Source organism: Amblyraja radiata, chromosome 13 (assembly GCF_010909765.2).
Source record: "Amblyraja radiata isolate CabotCenter1 chromosome 13, sAmbRad1.1.pri, whole genome shotgun sequence".
Lineage (NCBI taxonomy): Eukaryota > Metazoa > Chordata > Chondrichthyes > Rajiformes > Rajidae > Amblyraja > Amblyraja radiata.
The window spans coordinates 46412941-46434729 of record NC_045968.1 but is presented as its reverse complement, the minus strand read 5'-3'; the positions used below and the strand labels follow the sequence as shown (position 1 = coordinate 46434729).

Here is a 21789-nt window from a genome sequence, read left to right as displayed (position 1 = left end):
TGGGGTAGATAGTCACAACCTTTTTTCCAGAGTAGAAATGTCAAACACTAGAGGTTGTAGCTTCAATGTGAGAGGGGGGGATTTGAAAGGGGATGTGTGGTGTACGTGTTTTTGGTAGATGCTTGGAATGCGCTACCAGAAGCCGATACAACAGTGGCATTTAAGGGGCTTTTAGATAGGCACGTAAATATGCAAGGAATGGATTACATGCAGGCAGAGAGAATTATTTTAATTTTGCATCATGTTTGGCGAAGAGATTGTGGGCCAAAGGGCCTGTTCATGCATTGTACACTTCCAGGTTCTATGTTGTTCCCTGTAGATTAACACTTCTTGTTGGTTCCCATAAGAACATCCATTGTTACCTCCATCTTCTGGACACAATCATTGCAGAAGGGATGGGTATGAGATTTTCATTCTTGTTCAGATTATATGTACATTGTAGTCAGATAGAGGAGGGGGCAGGAGAGTGAATTCCAGAAAGAGAAGAATAAATATGTAGCAGAGAGGTTTGTATAAGGTAACAAGTGTTTTGTGTTGAGTAAAGTACTTCGAAAGTTAAAAATGTGTGCACATTGCAGAAATCAAATAAAACAGAAACTGCTGGAAATACTTTGCAGGTGACCTTGGAAACAGAGGTCCCAAGGGGCCAAGAGGTCCACGTGGATCACCAGGAAGAGGCCTACCTGGACTTGTAGGTGTAGAGGGCGCACCTGGACCAGATGGTCCTCCAGGTACTAACCTTACTCTCCATCATCCTTATTTTGTACATCACAAATGAAGATAATGGCAATATTTTTGTAGACACGGAACGTAAAACTATAGATGTTGTCAATCCGAAACGCAAACAGAAAATGCTGGCACACACCACCAGCGGGAAGACAATGATGGTCAGATATTTTTTGAGTCAAGGGTGGGCTCCACCCTTGATGAAGGGTTGTTGACCTGAGATGTCAAACTCATTTCCTTCCCACAAGATATGGGTAGACCTGTAGAGCGGTGCAGCGTTTTCTGTTTGTGTTTTGGACTAAAGATATCGCATTGATATACAGGTCTACCACAGATTATAATAATAATAATAATAATAATAATAATAATAATAATAATAATAATAATAATAATAATAATAATAATAATAATAATAATAATAATAATAATAATAAATACTTTATTGATCCCCTCAGGGAAATTCAGATGTCCAGAAGCTCCCAACCAACAAACCCACAGATTCAAAACGAACGCAGACAGAAAATACATAGAATACAATGTGGACACTACCTGAGAGCAATAAATACTTAAAAAGAGCAATAATTAAAAGTTAAAAATTAATAATTGCAAAATGCATCCCCCTACAGCCTAGCGGTCCGAATTATAAAATCTAATGGCTGCAGGGGTGAAGGATCTCCTGAACCGCTCCGTTCTACCCAGCATCCAGCACCCTTTGTTCCAGAACCTTCCCTCATTATCTGTTTTGCCAGAGGTCACGGCCTCGGGGGGGGGTCGCGATTCCAGCCCAGCAAGTTGGCCTCAGCAGTCGGCTATGGGAACAGATCGGCCTCCTCTGGCCGGGCCGGAGTTCCAGAGTCCAGCAAATCCGACCTTCCGATCGGCGCAGAAGTCCCGATGAGGTAAAGATCAGCCACCTCACACGGCCTAGGCTCCACATTTTCGGAGGGAACTTCCTGGGGGGATTTAAAGGAGGTGCTGAACCACCCAGATGCCGGAAAATTGATGGTGGACCTGCAGTTACAAATAATTAATATGTTGTTGTGCCATTGTGATTAGATCATGTCCTTTTTTAATTTGGGTTAAATTTGTTCTGAGCTTCCCCAAAATGTATTCAAATCCCTTTAAGAAATTTAAATCCTCTGCAAAATCTTTTGTTATTAGTCAGGAATATTGTTGGTACATTGTTTGACTTTTCCATCAGGTTAGAATCAGTATCACACTTTATTCGCCAAGTATGTTTTGCAACATACGAGGAATTTCATTGGCCAGGTCAGTCATAAAATTTAAAGTAACAGATCACTCAAAAACACACTTTAACATGAACATCCTCCACATTGACTCCTACACATTCCTCTCGGTGATGGAAGGCAAAATAAAGTTCAAGTCCTTCCCTTAGTTCTTCCTCAGTCGTGGGCCTCAAGCGATGACGGGATGATCTTGACTCCCGTGGCCGGTGGCGTTCGGGCCCTCCGTGTCAAGGCGATCAATCTCCCGCATCGGGGAGCTTGATCCCCGTGTCGAACCTCGTGTCGGGGCTGGTCGAACCTTCCGCGACGTTGGAGCTCCCGACTCGGCCTTACCGAGACTGCGAGCCCTTGGTGTTGGTTCCACGGTGGTCGCGGTGGGAACGATCCCAGGCAAGGGATCAGCTCCGATGTTAAGTCCACGCCCCGCGATGGGGCTCACGACAGTCCAAGGAGGCTTCCAGCACCATCGATGGTAGGCCGCAGAGCCTGGAGAATGTGATCCGAAAATCAATCACATCTCCGGGAAAGTAAGAACCTGAAAAAAAGTTTCTCCCGACCCCCTCCCCCCACATAAAACAAACCTAAAAACATTAAAACAAAAACTTTTAACAAACTAAAAAATACCAAAAAGAGTGAAAAGACGAACAGACTGCCGGCAGGGCCATTTAGATCCAAACTTGTTGCTGGATCATAGATGGCACTACTTGTAAGAGTAATGTTCTGATTTCAAGTCCCTGGTCCAAAAGATCAATAGTCTAGTGTGTAGGCACTGTTCCCATGGTATGCAGGCATTTAATTTAATTAGCTGGAACTCATACTGCTGTTCATTTATTAGCTTCATGGGTTACTTTGCTATTAATTATACTTTGCATGACTTATTCACATTGAGCCTTGAATTTTTTTATCAATTCTTAAGAAAATTGCTACTCTGAAATTATATACATCATTGAATCTCTCCTCAACTTCAGTTTTTAAGATGCAAAAAATTAAAATCATAATATGGAAGATAATGGTTTCCAATCGATATACTGATTGAGTGAGCAGGTCTGATTGAATAAACAATATGTTAGTAACAGTATGTGTTGAAAGAAGTTCAATGAGATCTTAATTTCCAGGAAAATCAAAAATACTGCAGATGCTGAAACTCAAATAAAAACAGAAAATGCTGTGAACACATTCTGCAGATCAGGCCACATCTGTGGAGAGAGGCACAGAGTTAATGCTATTTGCCAGCAATAAAGTGTCTCCTACCTGAAGTGATCACTCCACAGATGCTGCCTGGCCTGCTGTGTTTCCAACTAGTTTCTCGTTTTTAGTTTAGAGATACAGTGTGGAAACAGGCCCCTCGGCCCACTGAGTCCACACCGACCAGCGATCCCCGCACATTAACACTGTCCTACATACACTAGGATACATTCATAGCAAGCCAATGAACCTACAAACCTGTACGTCTTTGGAGTGTGGGGGAAAACAGAAGATCTTGGAGAAAACCCACACAGGTCACGGGGAGAACAAACTCCATACAGACAGCACCTGTAGTCAAACCCGGGTCTCTGGCACTGTAGTGGGCCTGTCCCACTTAGGCGATTTTTCAAGCTACTGCCGTCGACTGTCAAGTCGCGGCAGTTGCTTGTAAAACCGGCGAATGGAACAGTGACTGTCAGAGTGGAACACACACACATATCGCTTCCTTCACCAGCCCGTTATGCAGGCGGGGGACAGGGCAAGCGGGGGGAGCACTGTCTGAGTGAAATTCACACGGTGCAAAGCCAATGTGACACAGACACACACCGCGATGAACAGGAAGGTTGGCGCTGTAATTAAGACGGTGAAAGCACAGTGCATGGAAAGGGTCACGTAAGTCCTTTGAAAGAGGGGGGGAGAAAGAGTGGAGACAACTTTTAAGATGCCAGAGATACGCGGCTGTGAAGCTCAGTGGACATTAACATTACCGGTCGGTTATCCTTGGTTCTGAAAACTACTGCTTATGTTTTTTTTCCCAATGAGCCAATGAAATTCACCGGTCAGCACCAGCTACAACCTACCAAACCTTCGACCTCCTGGCATCCCACTACCACTGCACCTATGGCACGAGAATTCTCGCTACTCTCCATGGCGGCTTCATTCTAGTCGCCACTAGTTTTTCAAGGTTGAAAAATTTGCGGCGAGTAGTTCTCAGAAAGCGGGAACTCCTCACGACCATTAAGGCTACTGCCCGGCAACTACCCGCAACCATGTGGCGACCGCATAGTCTCCTGCAGTCGCCTAAAAAGTCATCTAAGTGGGACAGGTCCATAAGGCAGCAACTTTACCGCTACACCACCATGTCACACTGTTGGTTTCATTCTTCATTTCAATTACCCTTAAATCATGCAATTTTCAACAGTATAATGCTATCAGGGCTTCACCTAATTGAAAATGTGTTTGTTTTGGAGCATCATGATGATTTGCTTGTAAAAGAAGGAATATTAAAAGATACAGGGAGAGCCGGAGAATGAAGTCAGATTAAGTGATTCCTGTGGCTTGTAATACAGCCCAAAATGTCAGTTTCAACTCTTTTTCCTTTTATTTTATGTAAGGAAATTTATTTTAACAGGATTACCAAGTAGAGGACTCATGGGTGATCCCGGTAGTCCAGGAATTGGCATTCCAGGTGCTCCTGGAATTCCGGGGCACAATGGGAATCCAGGCATTGCGGGATCTCCTGGACCGAGAGGTCCGCCAAGCCAACCAGGATGGCCAGGAACAGCAGGAAGATCAGGTGAACCATTCCACCTTATGGTATACAATGAAGATGCTGAAAATGTGAAAATGGGGGACCTGGCAGGGGGCCACCTAGAACAAAGGGGGGGGGGGGGGACACAGCGGTGGAAGGGGGGGAATATGACTGAGTACAATATGACTGAGATCTTGTTGCATTCTGCTGGTTGAATCATTTCTTTATCGAGATATCTAAAGCATAATGCATGTGGTATCCCGATGTGGTTTTCCATCCAGGTTTTAACCAGGCCTGAGACTCCTTAGCTTGTGTGTAAAAAGAGCACATATACCTGTGGGGAGAGAAGCAGAGTTAATGCTTCATGCCAGCGATAAAGAGCCTCCTCCCTCATGTACCAAAGTCAGTGGAATGGAATAGACAATAGGCCATTCCATAGTCAAGAGGACACGCTATTTTGCACTGCTTCCAAAGTTCGTATTGGGTCTAGTTGCATTTTTCTGATCGGAAAGAAAATCCCCTTGATTGACCTGTCGGGACTTGCCACTGAAATATTATATACAATAGACAATAGGTGCAGGAGTAGGCCATTCGGCCCTTCGAGCCAGCACCACCATTCAATGTGATCATGGCTGATCATCCCCAATCAGTACCCCGTTCCTGCCTTCTCCCCATATCCCGACTCTGCTATTTTTAAGAGCCCTATCTAGCTCTCTCTTGAAAGTATCCAGAGAACATGCCTCCACCACCCTCTGAGGCAGAGAATTCCACAGACTCACCACTCTCTGTGAGAAAAAGTGTTTCCTCGTCTCCGTTCTAAATGGCTTACTCCTTATTCTTAAACTGTGGCCCCTGGTTCTGGACTCCCCCAACATCGGGAACATGTTTCCTGCCTCTAGCATGTCCAAACCCTTAACAATATTAGTGGGGTTTAATTGATGGGGAATCTTTCTGGACCTTTTTGACATTCGATAGAAAAGTTTTAACACTAGATTTTATTCTTTGCCAAAAACTTGCATCTTGCATTTCACGCAGGGATTACGTGCTTGAAAAGTAGCGCGTAATTCAAAAACATGTAAATTAAACATACACGTCACTAGACCATCAGCAGTAAATGTGAATTAATTATTCCATGAATACCAGCGCATAAAACACGAGCTGCGTGTATATGTTTTAAGAACTCATATGATTATATTTTGTTTTCATCTTCAAACAGGTGCTAAAGGTGAACCGGGTATTATGGGTGAGCCGGGGACTGCAGGCTTAATTGGTCCTCAAGGACCTCAGGGCCGGTATGGAGACAAAGGTAAAGGATGGGAGAGAAGATAACTACATCACAGGGAGAACATATGCTGTGATGTGTTGCCTAATTGAAATGTTTCAATGCTTTCCATGCAAGGAGTTGTTTAATAAATGCAGTTTTGTAATTGAGTGATACAGCATGGAAACAGGCTCTCCAGCCCACTGAGTGGATCAAAGTCATCTGTTTTTTATATATATGTATGTGTGTTTACATATACATACACACACAAACATACATATATATATTATATATGTGTATAAAACTAACTAATGAATTTGATCCACTCAGTGGGCTGTAGGACCTGTTCCATGTAAGAATTTCATGGTTCCGTTTCAGGACACATGACAATAAAACCCTCTTGACTCTTTCTCGAGTCGACACCAACCATCACTCCCCCGTTCACACTAGTTCTATGTCATCCCACTTTCTCATCCACTCCCAACTCACAAGGGGGCAATTTACAGAGGCCAATTAACCCACACGCCCGCACGTCTTTGGGATGTGGGAGAATAAACCCAGTGACCAGGGAAAATGTACGAATTCCACACGGGCAGCACCTGAAATATGGATGGAACCTGGGTGTCTGGTACTGTGAGGCAGTAGGGTTACCAGCTGCACCATTGTGCCACCCTATAACATAGGTACATGGGCCCTTGGTACATAGCCTGTTGGTCCCAGAAGAAGATCTACTGTCATCCATTGTGGTTGAGAGCAAGTAGATTGCTTGTTGTAAGTTTCTCTCACATTGTATTGTTGTCCAATGCACCTAATCTATTCTCAGTTAATCATCGCAATAGCGCGGCTAAGATATGAAATTCGCTATGTGCAATGCACAGCTAAAAACATCATCAGTATTCCCTTGAAAGACTAACAGACTTGCAGAGAACACTTACAGTGTGAGCTTGCCTCTGAAGTATGGACACCAAAAAATGGGGATCAGCATCTTATGCTCAAAGTGCTGATTCAAAGCTGCAGCTCATTCATTAAACAGCTATGTCTAAGCAAATGGAATCAGGGTGATACATTTGTTCCAGATAAAACATAAACTTCAGTGTGTAAAAGTTCAAAATACCAAATCTTTGTACTTGTAAATAGAACTGGGAATAGTGCTGCTGAAAATAGTGAGCAGTGTACGTATAGATAGAAGGTACACAAAAATGCTGGAGAAACTCAGCGGGTGCAGCAGCATCTATGGAGTGAAGGAAATAGGCAATGTTTTGGGCCAAAACCTTTCGGCCCGGAACGTTTCCTTCGCTCCATAGAAGCTGCTGCACCCTGAGCTGCTGCTGAGTTTCTCCAGCATTTTTGTCGATTGTCCAGCATCTGCAGTTCCTTCTTAAATACGTATAGATAGATCCCTGCTTATCAATGTTCATTCACTGGATTTGAAATTGTTTTATTATTGGTATTGGGATAATAGTTATTTCTCAAGCTATGGCCCAATGGAACTACATAGGACCATGTGAAGAACGCATTCACACTGTGGTATTAGTGAGAAGTTCCAGCATTTGATAATGTAGGAATGCCAATGGAGTCATAGTGATAGAGTGATGGATTTCAGCATTGAAATAAGTCCTTTAACCCAAAATGTCCATGTCTTCCTCAGCTTTGCCCATGCATTTGCCTGCATTCGGCCCATATCCCACTGAGCTTGTCCAAATGTATTTTAAACTTTATAATTGTACCCACCTCTGCCACTTCCTCTGGGAGTTCATTCCATATACTCAGACCCTCTGAAAAACCTGCCCCTCAGATATCCTTCTAAATCATTCCCCTCTTACCCATACCCTTATGCTCTCTAATTTTAGACTTCCCTACTCTGTGAAAAAACATGATGACCATCTGCGCTCTTTATGCTCCTCATAATTTAATAATTCTTGATAAGGTCACCCCTCAGCCTACATCACTGCATGGAAAACAATCCCAGTAATTGATGTATAAATAAAGGCACTAGATGACTTGGTGCCTGAAGTATCTGCACCCTAAGTGGCAAAGTCACCATTTTTTTGAAGGGCTGTTGAAGAAGAATTGGCAATTTGCTGCATTGCATTCCAGAAATATTTAAATTAACCTCCCTGCGCCCACAGTACATAGGGGGCAAATGGAGTGAACATTTGGACTAGGAGATAAGATGTAAATCAAGCGACCTGCCTTTCCTTGATGTGTTTAATTGTTGTTCCTGCTGCGTTCATCTAAGCAAGGGAAGAATATTCCATCACTCCTGACATGTCTTGAAGGAAAGCCTTTGGAGAGCGGGGAGGTGAGTCCTTGGTCCAAGGATATCAACTTGCTGACATGCTTGTTAATGTTTCAATGCAGGCAGCAACGGTCGGACTGGACCAAGGGGTGGCAGAGGCACAATTGGAATGAAAGGTCAAAGGGGTGCAAAGGGAATGAAAGGCAATTCGTGTGAAATGACAATAAAAGGTGCAATGGGAGATCCTGGACCTCCAGGTAACTTGACCATTTTTCAAACTTTTGAAATATTGCAGTGAATAAAAGGAAAATTCATATACTGTACTCTCCTTTTCTACTCGAATCAGCCAATTGTTAAACATCTTCATCAGTGGCAATCTGCTGCCATCAGCAAGTAAGCAAGAAGCTCTCTTTACCTTTAAGAAAATGCGGGAGAGAGTTCAGAATATTCTTGGTTTCTTCAGTGTTAAGGATTTTTGCATTTGTGTGAAATGTTCAATAATCTAGAAATGGTGCTGGTGAGTTATTCACGTTATTTCCCTATTTCTCTGAGAACAAGAGTTGGTCAAAAACCTCGTAGCAACTCCTCTAAAAGTACAAGCGCAGGGTCATTCTTGTACATTGTTCACTTCTTTCACCACTCGACCAGTGTAACAGGTTTCAGAATGCATAATGATTTCAAAGCCCACCGTGGGAGTTGCAAATATTGGTGAGTATTCTGTGTAAATCATTGCCACAGACGGCTGTGGAGGCCGTCAATGAATATTTTAAGGCAGAGATTGACAGATTCTTGATTAGTGCGGGTGTCATGGATTATGGGGAGAAGGCAGGAGAATGGGGTTGAGAGCAAAAGATAGATCAGCCATGACTGAATGGTGGAGTAAACATGATGGGCCGAATGGCCTAATTCTGCTCCTATAACTTATGAACTATTTATCCATTGGGCTTTTTGCATCGTCTGATAATTGAGCAGCTGTGCTTCAAAAGATATAAAATACATTGGTTACCCAAAACAACTACGTCAATTGATCTCTGCTATTCTTCAGAAATCTTGACCATTTGCATTTCAGTGAGAACCTGGAGTGTAGATAAATGATGGTGGCAGTCTTTTTCAATTGAACAATTTAATTAAACTAGCTTCTGTTTATTCCACCCATAACCAATTGTTACATGTATCTTATTTTATATATGTTGTAAATGCAAGCAATTTGTATTAAAACCCATTAAAACAATTATTAGGTAGACAAAAGTGCTGGAGAAACTCAGTGGGTGAGGCAGCATCTATGGAGCGAAGGAAATAGGCAACGTTTCTTGCCAGAAATTTTAAAACAAATGAATCTTAATGTGCGGGGATTCTCCTGCAAAAGAATTAGGAGGATGAAAGTGATATTGTGAATTAGCAGGATGAAGTGTAACCTGTCACAAGCTTTCCTTACCAGGACTGGATCAAGGAACAGGACCAAAGGGTGAGATGGGTTCCAACGGTGAGCCAGGCTACAAAGGTAAAGAGGGAATGCCCGGACCACCAGGCCCAGAAGGTACCAGGATTTAATTGCAATTAAGAATGCATCAGTAAATTGTTACATCATGACTGCTATATTTTGCTCAATTTTACCATGTAATGGAAGTGTGAACTGGACTACCTGGACTGACTCTCTCGCTTCTGAAGAACTCCAGCTCGGTTGTTGCGGGCGTTGTGGGAAGAGAGGGGAGGGGACGGTAGGCCTGGTGCTTTCCTGATCAAGCCTTAATGGTTCGGTCCCCGAGCCTGAGCTACAAGCCACTAGCCAACAATCTGCTCAAAGCGGGCAGCAGGTATCTTCATGGAGATCAGATTGGCTGATCCCAGGCTCTACCTACCATGTGTGGCCAATGAAAGACATCATGTGGGGGAAGGGATGGTGAGAAGGAATTCATCAGGACAATTTCATGAGTGAACAATAATGGGAGAATAGAGCACCGGAGATTGAAAGTTCCTTTTGAATCAGGAGGACAATTCCTAGATACGCCAGTTAAAGTCTTTGACTCCTCTTAAGGGACTACATCTTCTGCGCTGCCAGTTTTAAATGAATTGGGTGAACCACAGTGAATGAATGAATGAATAAGTTTATTGGCCAAGTATTCACATACAAGGAATTTTCTCCACCCGCAAGTGACAATGACATACAGTGAGAGTTGACACATAAAAACACATAATGACACACAGTAAAATTGACACATAAAACATTAAACATTAATAATAAAACATTATTGATTAAACATGTGAATTAAATAAAATACCAGAGCAAAAGGAGGCTACAGGTTTTTGGCTGTTGAGTAGAGCTACTACTCGTTGAATAAAGCTGTTTTTATGTCTGGCTGTGGCAGCTTTGACAGTCTGGAGTCGCCTTCCAGAGGGAAGCGATTCAAAATGTTTGTGGCCAGGGTGAGAGGGGTCAGAGGATCTTACCCGCTCGCTTCCTGGCCCTTGCAGTGTACAGTTCATCGATGCAGGGAAGGTTGCAGCTAATAACCTTCTCAGTTGATCAAACGATTCGCTGCAGGCTCGCGATGTCGTGCTTGGTGGCTGAGCCAAACCAGACCATGATGGAGAAAGTGAGGTCGATGGCCATATAGACTTGGACCATCGAAGGTACACAAAATTGCTGGGGAAACTCAGCGGGTGCAGCAGTATCTATGGAGCGAAGGAAATAGGCGACGTTTCAGGCCGAAACCCTTCTTCAGACTGATGGGGGGTGGGGAAAAGAAAGAAGGAAAAGGGGAGGAGGAGGAGGAGCCCGAGGGCGGGCGGATGGGAGGGTGGGAGGAGACAGCTAGAGGGTAGACTTGGACCATCATTGCCTGTGGCAGATTGTGCTTCCTCAGCTGCCGTAGGAAGTACATCCTCTGCTGTGCCTTTTTGACTGTGGTAGCCCCCCATTTAAGGTCCTTGGAGATGATGGTTCCCAGGAACTTAAAAGACACCACAGGTGGGACTGTGGTGTTGTTGATGGTGAGTGGGGTGTGGGGAAGGGGAGCTCTCCTAAAGTCTACTATCAATTCCACTGTCTTAAGAGCATTGAGCCTCAGGTTGTTGCCATGGCACCAGGCCGCCAGCTGTGTCACTTCCTGTCTGTAGGCAGGTTCTCATCCATCCTGGATCAGTCCAATCAGGGTTGTGTCATCCGCAAACTTGAGAAGCTTGGCAGAGGAGTCAGTGGAGGTGCAGTCATTGGTGTAGAGAGAGTAGAGGAGAGGATAGAGTACGCAGTCTTGTGGTTCTCCTATGCTGAGGGTTTGCGGGTCCGAGATGTGCTTTCCCAGCCTCACATGCTGCTTCCTGTCTGTCAGGAAGCTGGTGATCCACCGACAGAGGGGTTCAGGCACAGTCAACTCAGAAAGTTTGGAGTGTGGTAGCTTTGGCACAATGGTGTTGAATGCAGAGCTAATATCAACAAACAAAATCCTCGCGTAGGTCCCCTGGCGGTCGAGGTGCTGGAGGATGAAGTGCAGGCCCAGGTTGACTGCATCATCCACAGATCTATGGATAAACCAACAACACCAGTAAATACCACCAGATCCTAAAGGTGTCATGGGACTTGGTAATGTGGAGAGAATAAAATTGGTTCTTCACTGCATCTTTGTAGAGGTGACAATAATCTACCAATATCAATGGGGTTAGTGTAAATGGATGCTTTGATAGTGTGAAGGTCTCTTTCCATGTGAATGACTACAATTCTCTGCCTCTATGACTTGCACGTTTACATTGGGCACCAGCTTGCTTTTTGTAACTTGTTGCCTTCTCCTGTACCTTCAACCCGTCCATGTTTTTTCTCCGTTCCTTTAAATACCACTCCTACCGTAAGTAGTAATTCAAATCCTTTCCATTTGCAACAGGCATCTTTCTACTGATTATTCCTCTTACTCGGAGAATGGGGCAGTCATTGTAAATGGCCAGTCACACTCTCCAACTAAATCAACGGAACTTTAAAGCATGAATGTGCTGGGATAGCAAATGAATGTACCCTGGCACTAGGGTTCCCAACTTTGTCATTCCCAAATAAAGGACAAAAGCAAGGCAAATTCCGACGGCAATTCGTTGACCGACTCGGCCGTGGCTGGGTGAATGATGAGTTGGCCTGGGTGCTGGACTGCACACAAAGCCCAGCCGGCGGGCCAGCTGAGGAGTTTTGGCCCAGGCCCTGGACTTTGCGCCTCCTTAAAACTCCTCAGCTGGCCTGCCGGCTGGGCTTTGCACGCAAAGTCTGACACCCCATCCAACTCATGATCGGCCATGAGAAGGAGGGGTGGTGGTGTCGGCAGTAAGCAAAGGTCTGAAGGTCGGACAGTTGGCAGGGCTGCCGACCGACGGGGCCACAGACGAGGCGCTGCTGCTGCACTCTATGGGCTGCACTACGTCGAGACGAATGAGCCGGGGCCGGACACGGCGCTCCAACCCGACAGTCCCCTCGACCCGAGTAGTAGCAGTCAAATACAGGAAAAGGGCGGTCCCGTATGGGACAAACCAATTTAGTCCAATATACGGGATGTCCTGGCTAATACGGGACAGTTGGCAACCTTACCTGGCACTATTTAACAAAGTATTTGTGAAATGCTTCCGAAGGGAATCTATGCTTCCAGATCGTTGTCTTCTATTCTATCTATCAATTGAAATTCCATCCTAATCCATCACTAGACCGTACTTTACCAAGCATTGCAGTACTGTGATTCACTCAGTGGATCAGATATGGAGAGGGGGAAACATGGGTCAAAACACAGGTTTAGCACCACTGATACAGTGATACTGAATTCCAAGAAGGGAGAATAACGGACAGCCAATACTCGGGCACAAATTTAGCAATTGCAAGCACAACTGTATTCCTGCTCTTGGTCTTTGAAAGACTTGTTCCATAAAATTGAGGCAGTGATATTGTCCCACATTATATGTGTTTTTCTCTAAGCTGCAGTTACTGGTGTGCCCATCCCACCTACTCCGCCCCAACCCCCCATTTTGATTGCAAATGACGTGGTTTGGACTGTGACCCTCCCTACCCTGCATATTGAATAGTATGGGCAGCCTATGTGTCAGGTGCACAGCAGAGGTCTGCAGATTAAACACCAATTCAAGGGCTTTGAGGATCCAGTGGTCTCCGTGTGATAATTAGTAGCTGAGGCCGACACTGCCAGCTCTGGAGTGAATTAAGATCGAGGAAAGGCTTGAGAGCAAAATTGTCAAAGAGAAGTCTAGTTATAGCTTCCATCAATGCTGGCTAATAAGTAACCACTCACTTAGACTGTGCTGAGACATGCTCATGCCCAGTTGGCATTGGCCGGACATTAAAACCATTAAATTGAGAACAGGAAGTCATTTTGCCTTTCGACACTGGGTCAACCACAAGGTAATTGTGAAACGCAGTCCCAGTGTACATTTTACAGCATCATTCAGTCTGGCCCTTGTGGTATGTTGTTTCCATGTGCATAGTATTTCAAGCTGTCTAAATCATAAGATTATGATTTGTCATAAGAACATGTCTAGATCATAAGATTATTCAGAAACAATGCAATGTTGTGAGGCCAATTTTTTAGGTTATTATTTTTCCCCTTTAGGTCCACCAGGAGAACCAGGTCCATCGGGGAATCCGGGATATACGGGACCACCAGGAGCCTTGGGAATATTGGGTCCAATGGGCCTCCCTGGTAAGTTTTCTGACCTGATAACAGGGTAAGATGAGTTTCTAACACTAACCCCAAAGAGAAACAAGACAAACTAATTCAAAGGGAAACTCTGTTGATTCTGATATAAAATAGGAAATATTGACCAAATATTCAGCAGGTCAGGCAGTATCGGTGGGGAGAGAAACAGTGTTAAGGGCCTGCCCCATTTGGGCGTCATTTGCGCGTTACACAGATGGCACGTGAAGATTTTGTGAATACCAAAATCCTGGGGCGGCGTGCGCTACCGCGCGTCACTACCTACACCACCACGCCTCACCACACGCCATGCGCGCGTAATGCACGGCATGTGCGCGTCACAATACGCGCGTCATGCGTCGTGACGCGTAAATAATGTTGCGTAAATGATGCACAAATGACGCTCAAGTGGGACAGGCCCTTTAGTGTTTCAGGCTAATGACTTTACGTCTGATCTGATGAAAAGTCCTTGGTCTCAAATGTTGCCCCTGTTTCCCCACACATGCTGCCCAACCATCTGAGTATTTCCAAGATTTCCTTATATATTTGAATCAAACCAGTTCCTTGAAGTACCAGCCTATTGCGTATTTTATTGAATTAATTAGGAGTTACAAGGCATTTGCGGCACAGTGGCACAGCGGTAGAGCTGCTGCCTTACAACGCCAGAGAACCGGGTTTGATCCTGACTACGAGTGCCATCGGTGTGGAGTTTTAACATTTTCTCCGTGACCGCGTGGGTTTCCTTCGGGTGCTCTGGTTCTCTCCCACATTCGATACGATACGATACAATAGAACTTTATTTACCCCTGGATGGAAATTGATCTGCCAACAGTCATAAGACATAAAATACATGAAACATAAAATTAAAGTGAGGAGTGGAAAGGATGTGCAAAGATTTGGGATGGGGGGGGGAGGGGAGTCAGTTTACCCCACAACTGAAGGGGGAGGAGTTGTAAAGTTTGATAGCAACAGGGAAAAGGGATCTCCTGTGGTGTTCTGTATTGCATCTTGGTGGAACCAATCTGTTGCTGAAAGTACTCCTCGGGTTGACCAGTGTGTCATGAAGGGGGTTTCATTCGGATGCTTTCTCCCACATTCCAAAAAACATGCAGGTTTTTTAGGTTGATTGGTTCCTGTAAATTGCCCCTATTATGGAGGATGCAAAAGTGGGATAACTTGGAACTAGTGTGTGGGTGACCAATGGTCAGCGAGGACTCGGTGAATAAAAACTAATAGGGGGAATTTGAATCTGGAATGTTAATTTATTTGTAATATGAAAAAGCCAAACAGGAATAATGTTGATTTGTAGTGAGGGTCCAACCTTTAATTGATAATTTAAGGATGGTTCACACAACTGGAGTCAGGCTTAATTGAATTGGAAGTGAGTTGCTTTGTGACTGCATGTTACTGCAAGAAAGCTGGATGTATTCTGGCAGCAAATGCCGCCGTATGGAGCTTGACGTACAAAGATCAAGATATAACTGAGGTGGCTGAGTTTTTTGATGTCTTGAATACATGCTTGTAGTCTGAGGTGAGGAGACCGTCACGACTCCCTCTGTATTAGGTAAGTACTGTTATTAGGATTGTGGGGCAATGCTGCAGGGTGACTTACTTCCAGCCACACAGGGCGGCAGAAGCTCCCGGTGAGCCGTGGCCATACCTCAACAGCAGGCCTGGCCCACCCGCAGCGGAGCCGAGAACACACCTGGAGTTGTCCGAGGTTCGTCCCCTGAATGGCCCCAAGGACCGAGAACTCAAGATGGCGGCGGATGGAGGAGAGGATTAGTGCTGCCTGGACAATGGGCCTTCAGCACCGGGATAGGACTGCACTCTTAAGAACTTTGAAACTTTTTTTGGCGCCAGAAACGTGGTGACTCTTTGTGCACTGTTTCGGTGAAGTCAACTATTACACTACACTCGTTGCACTTTTGTACTTATCTATGAATGTGCTTATCTATAGTTATGATCGTATGCCAAACAAAGATTTTCACCGTGCCTAGGTACATAAGTACATGTGACAATAAAATATCATCATTGTCATAATTTCTTACTTTGTATATGATGTCCTGCTTCTGCTGCTGTTGTTTCAGGTGAGAGAGGAATTAAAGGATCTGTTGGAGTATCAGGCTCTGTGGGTGCTCCTGGGATAGATGGTACATCTGGTCCAAAGGGTGAGAAAGGTGAACCAACTCTAATCCAGGGTCTCCCAGGCTCACCTGGACAAAAGGTAGTCTAACCCTCTTCCTTATTTTTAAAATATCAATCTCTTTAAATCTACAATTCCAACACATAAATATTAATTGAAATATTTTAATGCATCTTCCAGTTAGGCAATTACGCACCCATGAAGGTATCATTAGAATTTTTACATGGGTTCATATCATCTCATCATACTGACATAAACCCAAAAGCTCAAAGTTTATTGAGTTTATTGTCACGTGTACTGAGGTGCAGTGAAAAGCTGCTGTTGCATGAGGTTACCTGAGGTTGCATGAGTTTTGTTGCAAAGCTGCATGTACCTTATAGGATCATAGAGCACAGAAACAGGCCCTTTTGATTCATATCATCAGTGCCGACCATGGTAGCTATGTATACTGATTCTATTTGCCTGTATCAAGTCGTAACTCTCTAAGCCTTTCCTATCCAAATGCTTTTAAACACTGTAATTGTATCTGCCTCTGCCACCTCGTCTACCATAATCTGTATTATTGGACCTCTGCTTTCCTGTTCCAAGAGGATGGAGAACCATTTTATTCAACCTACAGTCTTTTGAGATATTTGCTTTTGGCAGCACGTCCTCTGTGAAAAACGTATCTCCTTTAAATTTCTCCCCTCTCACCTTAAACCTGTGCACTCTCGTACTGGACTCCCCAGCCTTGAGGAACAATACCATGTATCCTATCAAAAACCCTCATAATTTCACAAAATTCTACCAGGTCACCCCCTCAGCCTCCGATGTTCCAGTGGGAATATCCCCCAACTATCCAATCTCCCCTTACAACGGTAGCCATCCATTCCAGGCATTGTCCTGGTGAATCTCTTCTGCACTCTCTCTATTGCAACCAGCCCCCATTATTCAAACAGCAATTAACGTTCGTTACCTAACGTTTGGTACAGGGCCAAGGACCTGGGTTCGACCCTGACTACGGGTGCTGTCTGTATGGAGTTTGTACGCTCTCCCTGTGACCGTGTGGATTTTCCCCCGTGTGCTCCAGTTTCCTCCCACACTCCAAAGCTATAAATTGTCCCTAGTGTGTAGGATAGTGCTAATGTATGGGGTGATCGCTAGTCAGATCTAATTCAATGGTCCGGGGGGCCTGTTTGTGCGCTGTATCTCTAAAGTCTAAAGAAAAGTGGAGAAATAAAGAGTTAATGCAATTTCTCTCTTCATAGATACTGCCCAGCTTTCTGCCTATTCCCTATGTTTGTTTTATTTCAATTCTTTAATATCTGATGTAAATATTTTAATTCTTCAGTTTAAATTTTAATTTTAAATGTTGAAATGATAACAGTTTGCCCAATTCATACATATCCCCTACTTTCCTAATCCCCAGTCTATCCCATTGTTGATATGTTTTGTCGATGAGAGATGGTTTGAATGCGGGGTTGTTCAATAGTGGGGTTAGTACTGATAGATTATTTAATTTCAAGGATACTTTTATTTGTTTCCAAATTCTTATTGTATTGTGAATAATTGGGTTCTTCTTATATATTATACTATTCAATTTTATCGGTGAGAGCAAGATCATTCCTATATCGTGCGGATAGCACTCCTCTTTCTCCATTCTTATCCACTGAAGGATAATCAATATTTTAAATATATACAGATATGTGACTTTATGAAGAAATATATATTTCAAATTATATTTTTAGACCCTTTAGAAGAAGCAATGAATATTAAGGCTGATTCACAAAAACTAATATCATACTTTTATAATAATATATTAAATAGAGAATTACCCTCAACAGAAGCACTAAGAGAAGATTGGGAACATGAGCTAATGATAAAGATCTCGAAGGATAGAAGGGAAAAGTATCTGATGAACACACATAATTGTTCTATTAATGCAAGACATAATTTAATTCAATTCAAATTATTACATAGACTATATTATTCAAAAACGAGGTCGAATAGATTTTATCCAAACGTCTCTCCCAGATGCGATAAATGTTTGTTTCAAAACGCTAATATAACACATTCATTTTTAGGATGTACAAAGTTGAATAAATTTTGGAGCGATATATTTGATATATTTACAAAGCTTTTCAAGTCCATAATAGAACCTAAAACGGAATGGATTATATTTGGAATAATAGTAGAAGATAAGATATCAATTTAAATAAAGACCAAAACTTTTTTTTAATTATGGGTTAATAATTGGAAAGAAATTGATACTTAAATTTTGGAAAAATACAACCATACCAACTGTTAAAATGTGGATTAGGAATATGATGGACATAGCACGCCTTGAAGAAATGAGACTCCGACTAATAGATAAATATGACCAATTCTTAAGGAGTTGGTCTCCTTTCATCGACTTTTTGGAATCATGTGATGCAGCGGTACCGTAAAGATTGCTGATTTCAGTTCATGACTTGGATAGATCTACATCTCCATAAAGATTTGAAAATTTCTCTTTTAAGGGGCCTTCTCTCCTATTTCTACTTTCCACTTTTTATATATACACACTTCACGTTTTTCTATTCTCTACCATCTATTTTTCCTCTTTTTCCCCTTTCTATTGTTTTCTTTTTCTTGTCTTGCTTACTTCCTTCTAAAAACATAAAACTAGAGGTTGTACATAGAATGGATTACGGTATGACATAGTTGGCACCTAAAATTAGGTTCCACTGTAGTGTTTTGTACTGTATTAACTTCTAATAAAATAAACAAAACAAAAAATATATATATATTTTAATTCTGAACTAATAAACAATTTATTTCTTCAATTATAATTCCCCTAATATTAGTCTCATACTAATTCTATTCATTTGTGCACCTTAGGGTAACCAAGGCATTTCATTAAATAGAGGGACACCGGGACTTCCTGGTTCCCCAGGCCAACCAGGATCGGAAGGGCTTTGGGGACCCTCTGGTGAAAAAGGTGACGCAGGACGATCAGGTTGTCCAGGTAATTTGTTTTCCAGCAGATTAATGTGTGTTTCACACCTTCTTTACAACCTGCCCTTGGATGTTGATTACCCTGGTTAATGATTAAGAAAGAACTGCAAATGCCGAAAAAATCGAAGGTAGACAAAAAAGCTGGAGAAACTCAACGGGTGAGGCAGCATCTATGGAGCGAAGGAATAGGCGACGTTTCGGGTCGAGACCCATCTATTATTTGTGACTGACATTGCCACTGTTCTCTTTCTGAAAGCATTTCCAGCATTGTCTGCTCTGTTAGCTTTTTCAATCAGCTTTTCAACATGCTTTACTCTAGTTCAGTTTAGAGATACAGCGCAGAAACAGGCCCTTCGGCCCACCGAATCCGCGCCGACCAGCATTCCCCGCACACTGACACTATCCTACACACACTAGGGACAATTTACAATTTTACTAAGCCAATTAGTCTATAAACCTGTACATCTTTAGAGCTCCCAGAGAAAACCTACGCAAGTCACAGGGAGAACGTAAAAACTCCATACAGACACCACCCGTGGTCAGGATCGAACCCAGGTCTCTGGCGCTGTAAACCAGAAAATCTATCGCTACACCACTGCGTCGTCCATCTGCTGTAACTTTTCCAATCTTAAGCTCTTTTTGACATTTTGTCTATTCTCCTCACTCTCCACTCTATCGCATTCTGTAACTGCCTTTGAATGAATTGGGCGTTAGATATAGAAATGTATTAACTGATGTGCATGATGCCACTCGGCAAAAGACTGGGAACATCTTACCAGTAGCTTACAACCCAGTGTATGAACGTTGATTTCCCATATTTCAAATAACCCCAGCATTCCCTCTCTCCCCCTTCCCCTCCCTAGTCCCACTAGTTCCACTGTACGCACCCTTCTTTATCACCTCTTCCACAACCAACAATGGGCCATGATAGGATCCACCCTTCCTTGGTCACCTGTTACTGGTCCTGAAGAAGAAGAAGAGCTCTGACCCGCCGGCCTTCAACATCTTGAAGTCACGGACTGCGGACTTCTAGCCGCTGACGCGGCTTGGACTTACCATCCGGAGCGGGATCCCTTGCCGGGGTTCCCTGGAGAAGAACTCCGACCGCCAGCCTGCGGCCTACGTCATCCTGAAGCTGCGGTCTCTGGTAGGGAAGAATCGATTCGGGACTTACCTTCCAGACGGGAGGGCCTGTCATCTGGCCGCCTGCAGCGGCGGCTGCGGTGGTTATGGCCCCGACCACGGGTGAACAATGGAGGAGGACTGACTGTACTTTGTGCCTTCCACCACAGTGAAGAATGCTGTGGTGGGTGTTTGTGTTAATTTTTTGTTGTGTATTGTGTGTTCTTTTTTATTGTACCGCTGCTGGCAAGTTCATTTCACTGCACTTTATTGTTATTGTGTAAGTGATGAATAAATATTGATTGATTGATTGATTTGTTCTGGCCTTGAATCGCCTCTAGTTTCCCCACCTCCATCTTCCTGTCTGAAGAAGAGTTCCAACCCGAAACGTCACCTATTCCTTTTCTCCATAACTGTTGCCAGACCCGCTGAGTTACTCCAGCACTGTGTCCATCTTTGGTATAAACCGGCATCTGCAGTTCCTTTCTACACACTGGGAACATTTTCTGTGTTGTGCAAGAACAGATTCTTCTTCTCTATGTTATTTTCACTGTTTTCATCGTGTAGGTTCTCTGGGGCCTAAAGGCAGTACAGGACTGAACGGGAGAGCCGGTTTGCCAGGGAGTCCAGGAGTTCCAGGTCCTCCAGGTAAGACTTCTTCCTCCGTTCATTAATATCTACTTTACATGGAAATTCCTACCACCTACCTTTTTGCCTCTTTGGCATTGTTCTTAGAATATAGAATACAGAACATCGACAAGTACAGCACAGGAACAGGACCTTCAGCCCTCAATGCCGGTGCCAAGCATGACGCCGCGATAGTCTAATCTCATCTGTCTGATCCCTCATTCCCTACATATTCATGTGCTTTTCTAAAAGCCCCTAAATGCCACCATTGTATCTTCCTCCACCACCACCACAGGTCTCTGGTTCCAGTCACCCACCACCCTCCGCACATCTCCTTTTAATTATTGGCCCTCTCACCAAACAGCTATGCCCACTAGCCTTTGACATTTCCATCCTGGAAAAAGGGCTCTGCCTGTCTCCCAACTCTATGCCTCTTATAATTGTATATAATTCAGCCTCACTCAACCTCCGGCGTTCCAGAGAAAACAAAGCAAGTTTCTCCAACCTCTGCTTGGAGCAAATACCACCTAATACAGGCAGCATTCAATCGGAGGTGCCATGAAAGCTCTGCCTATACTTGTATCTGGGATTTCCACTGTCATGGCAAAATAATACCACCAAAGTGGGAGAATATCTGGAGAGATTCATGGTTTTGTTCCAATCAAACAATTTCAAGGTCTGGAGCCCATTTATACATTCTTGTGCAGATTGTTTGTGCTCTTTCTGAAGTAAAATTTAAGTACTTGGTTCAGGGATAAATCATACATTTAATGTTTCATTTATCAACAAAAGAAAGATAAGGGGAAATCTTATGACTTTCAGAAATATGTGGATGAGCACTTGAAGTAATGTTGTCTTCAAGATTGCTTACTGAGAAATGGGTTTAGGCTAAAACGTTCCCTTTTGATCAACAAATAGGCCTGATGGGGTTATTGGCATCCGTCTGTGCTGTAAAGTTTGAGCAACAGTGGGGAGAAATGATATTCCAACGTGGAGGTTAACGCTACCAATTCCCAACCATTTACCCCTCTTGCGGAAATAAAACAGCATTTATGCTCAT

General features: G+C 43.6%; 1 protein-coding gene across 1 annotated transcript in view; it reads left to right on the top strand.

The window, feature by feature from the left end:
• The window catches only part of col4a3 (collagen type IV alpha 3 chain), a 154155-nt gene that overhangs the window by 100588 nt on the left and 31778 nt on the right, over window positions 1–21789 (top strand). The window contains exons 31-39 of the mRNA XM_033031982.1: window positions 618–731; window positions 4570–4734; window positions 5906–5995; window positions 8312–8446; window positions 9628–9726; window positions 13775–13864; window positions 15949–16085; window positions 18864–18990; window positions 20670–20750. Coding sequence (XP_032887873.1) covers window positions 618–731; window positions 4570–4734; window positions 5906–5995; window positions 8312–8446; window positions 9628–9726; window positions 13775–13864; window positions 15949–16085; window positions 18864–18990; window positions 20670–20750 — 1038 coding nt within the window. The remainder of the gene's footprint in view (window positions 1–617; window positions 732–4569; window positions 4735–5905; window positions 5996–8311; window positions 8447–9627; window positions 9727–13774; window positions 13865–15948; window positions 16086–18863; window positions 18991–20669; window positions 20751–21789) is intronic.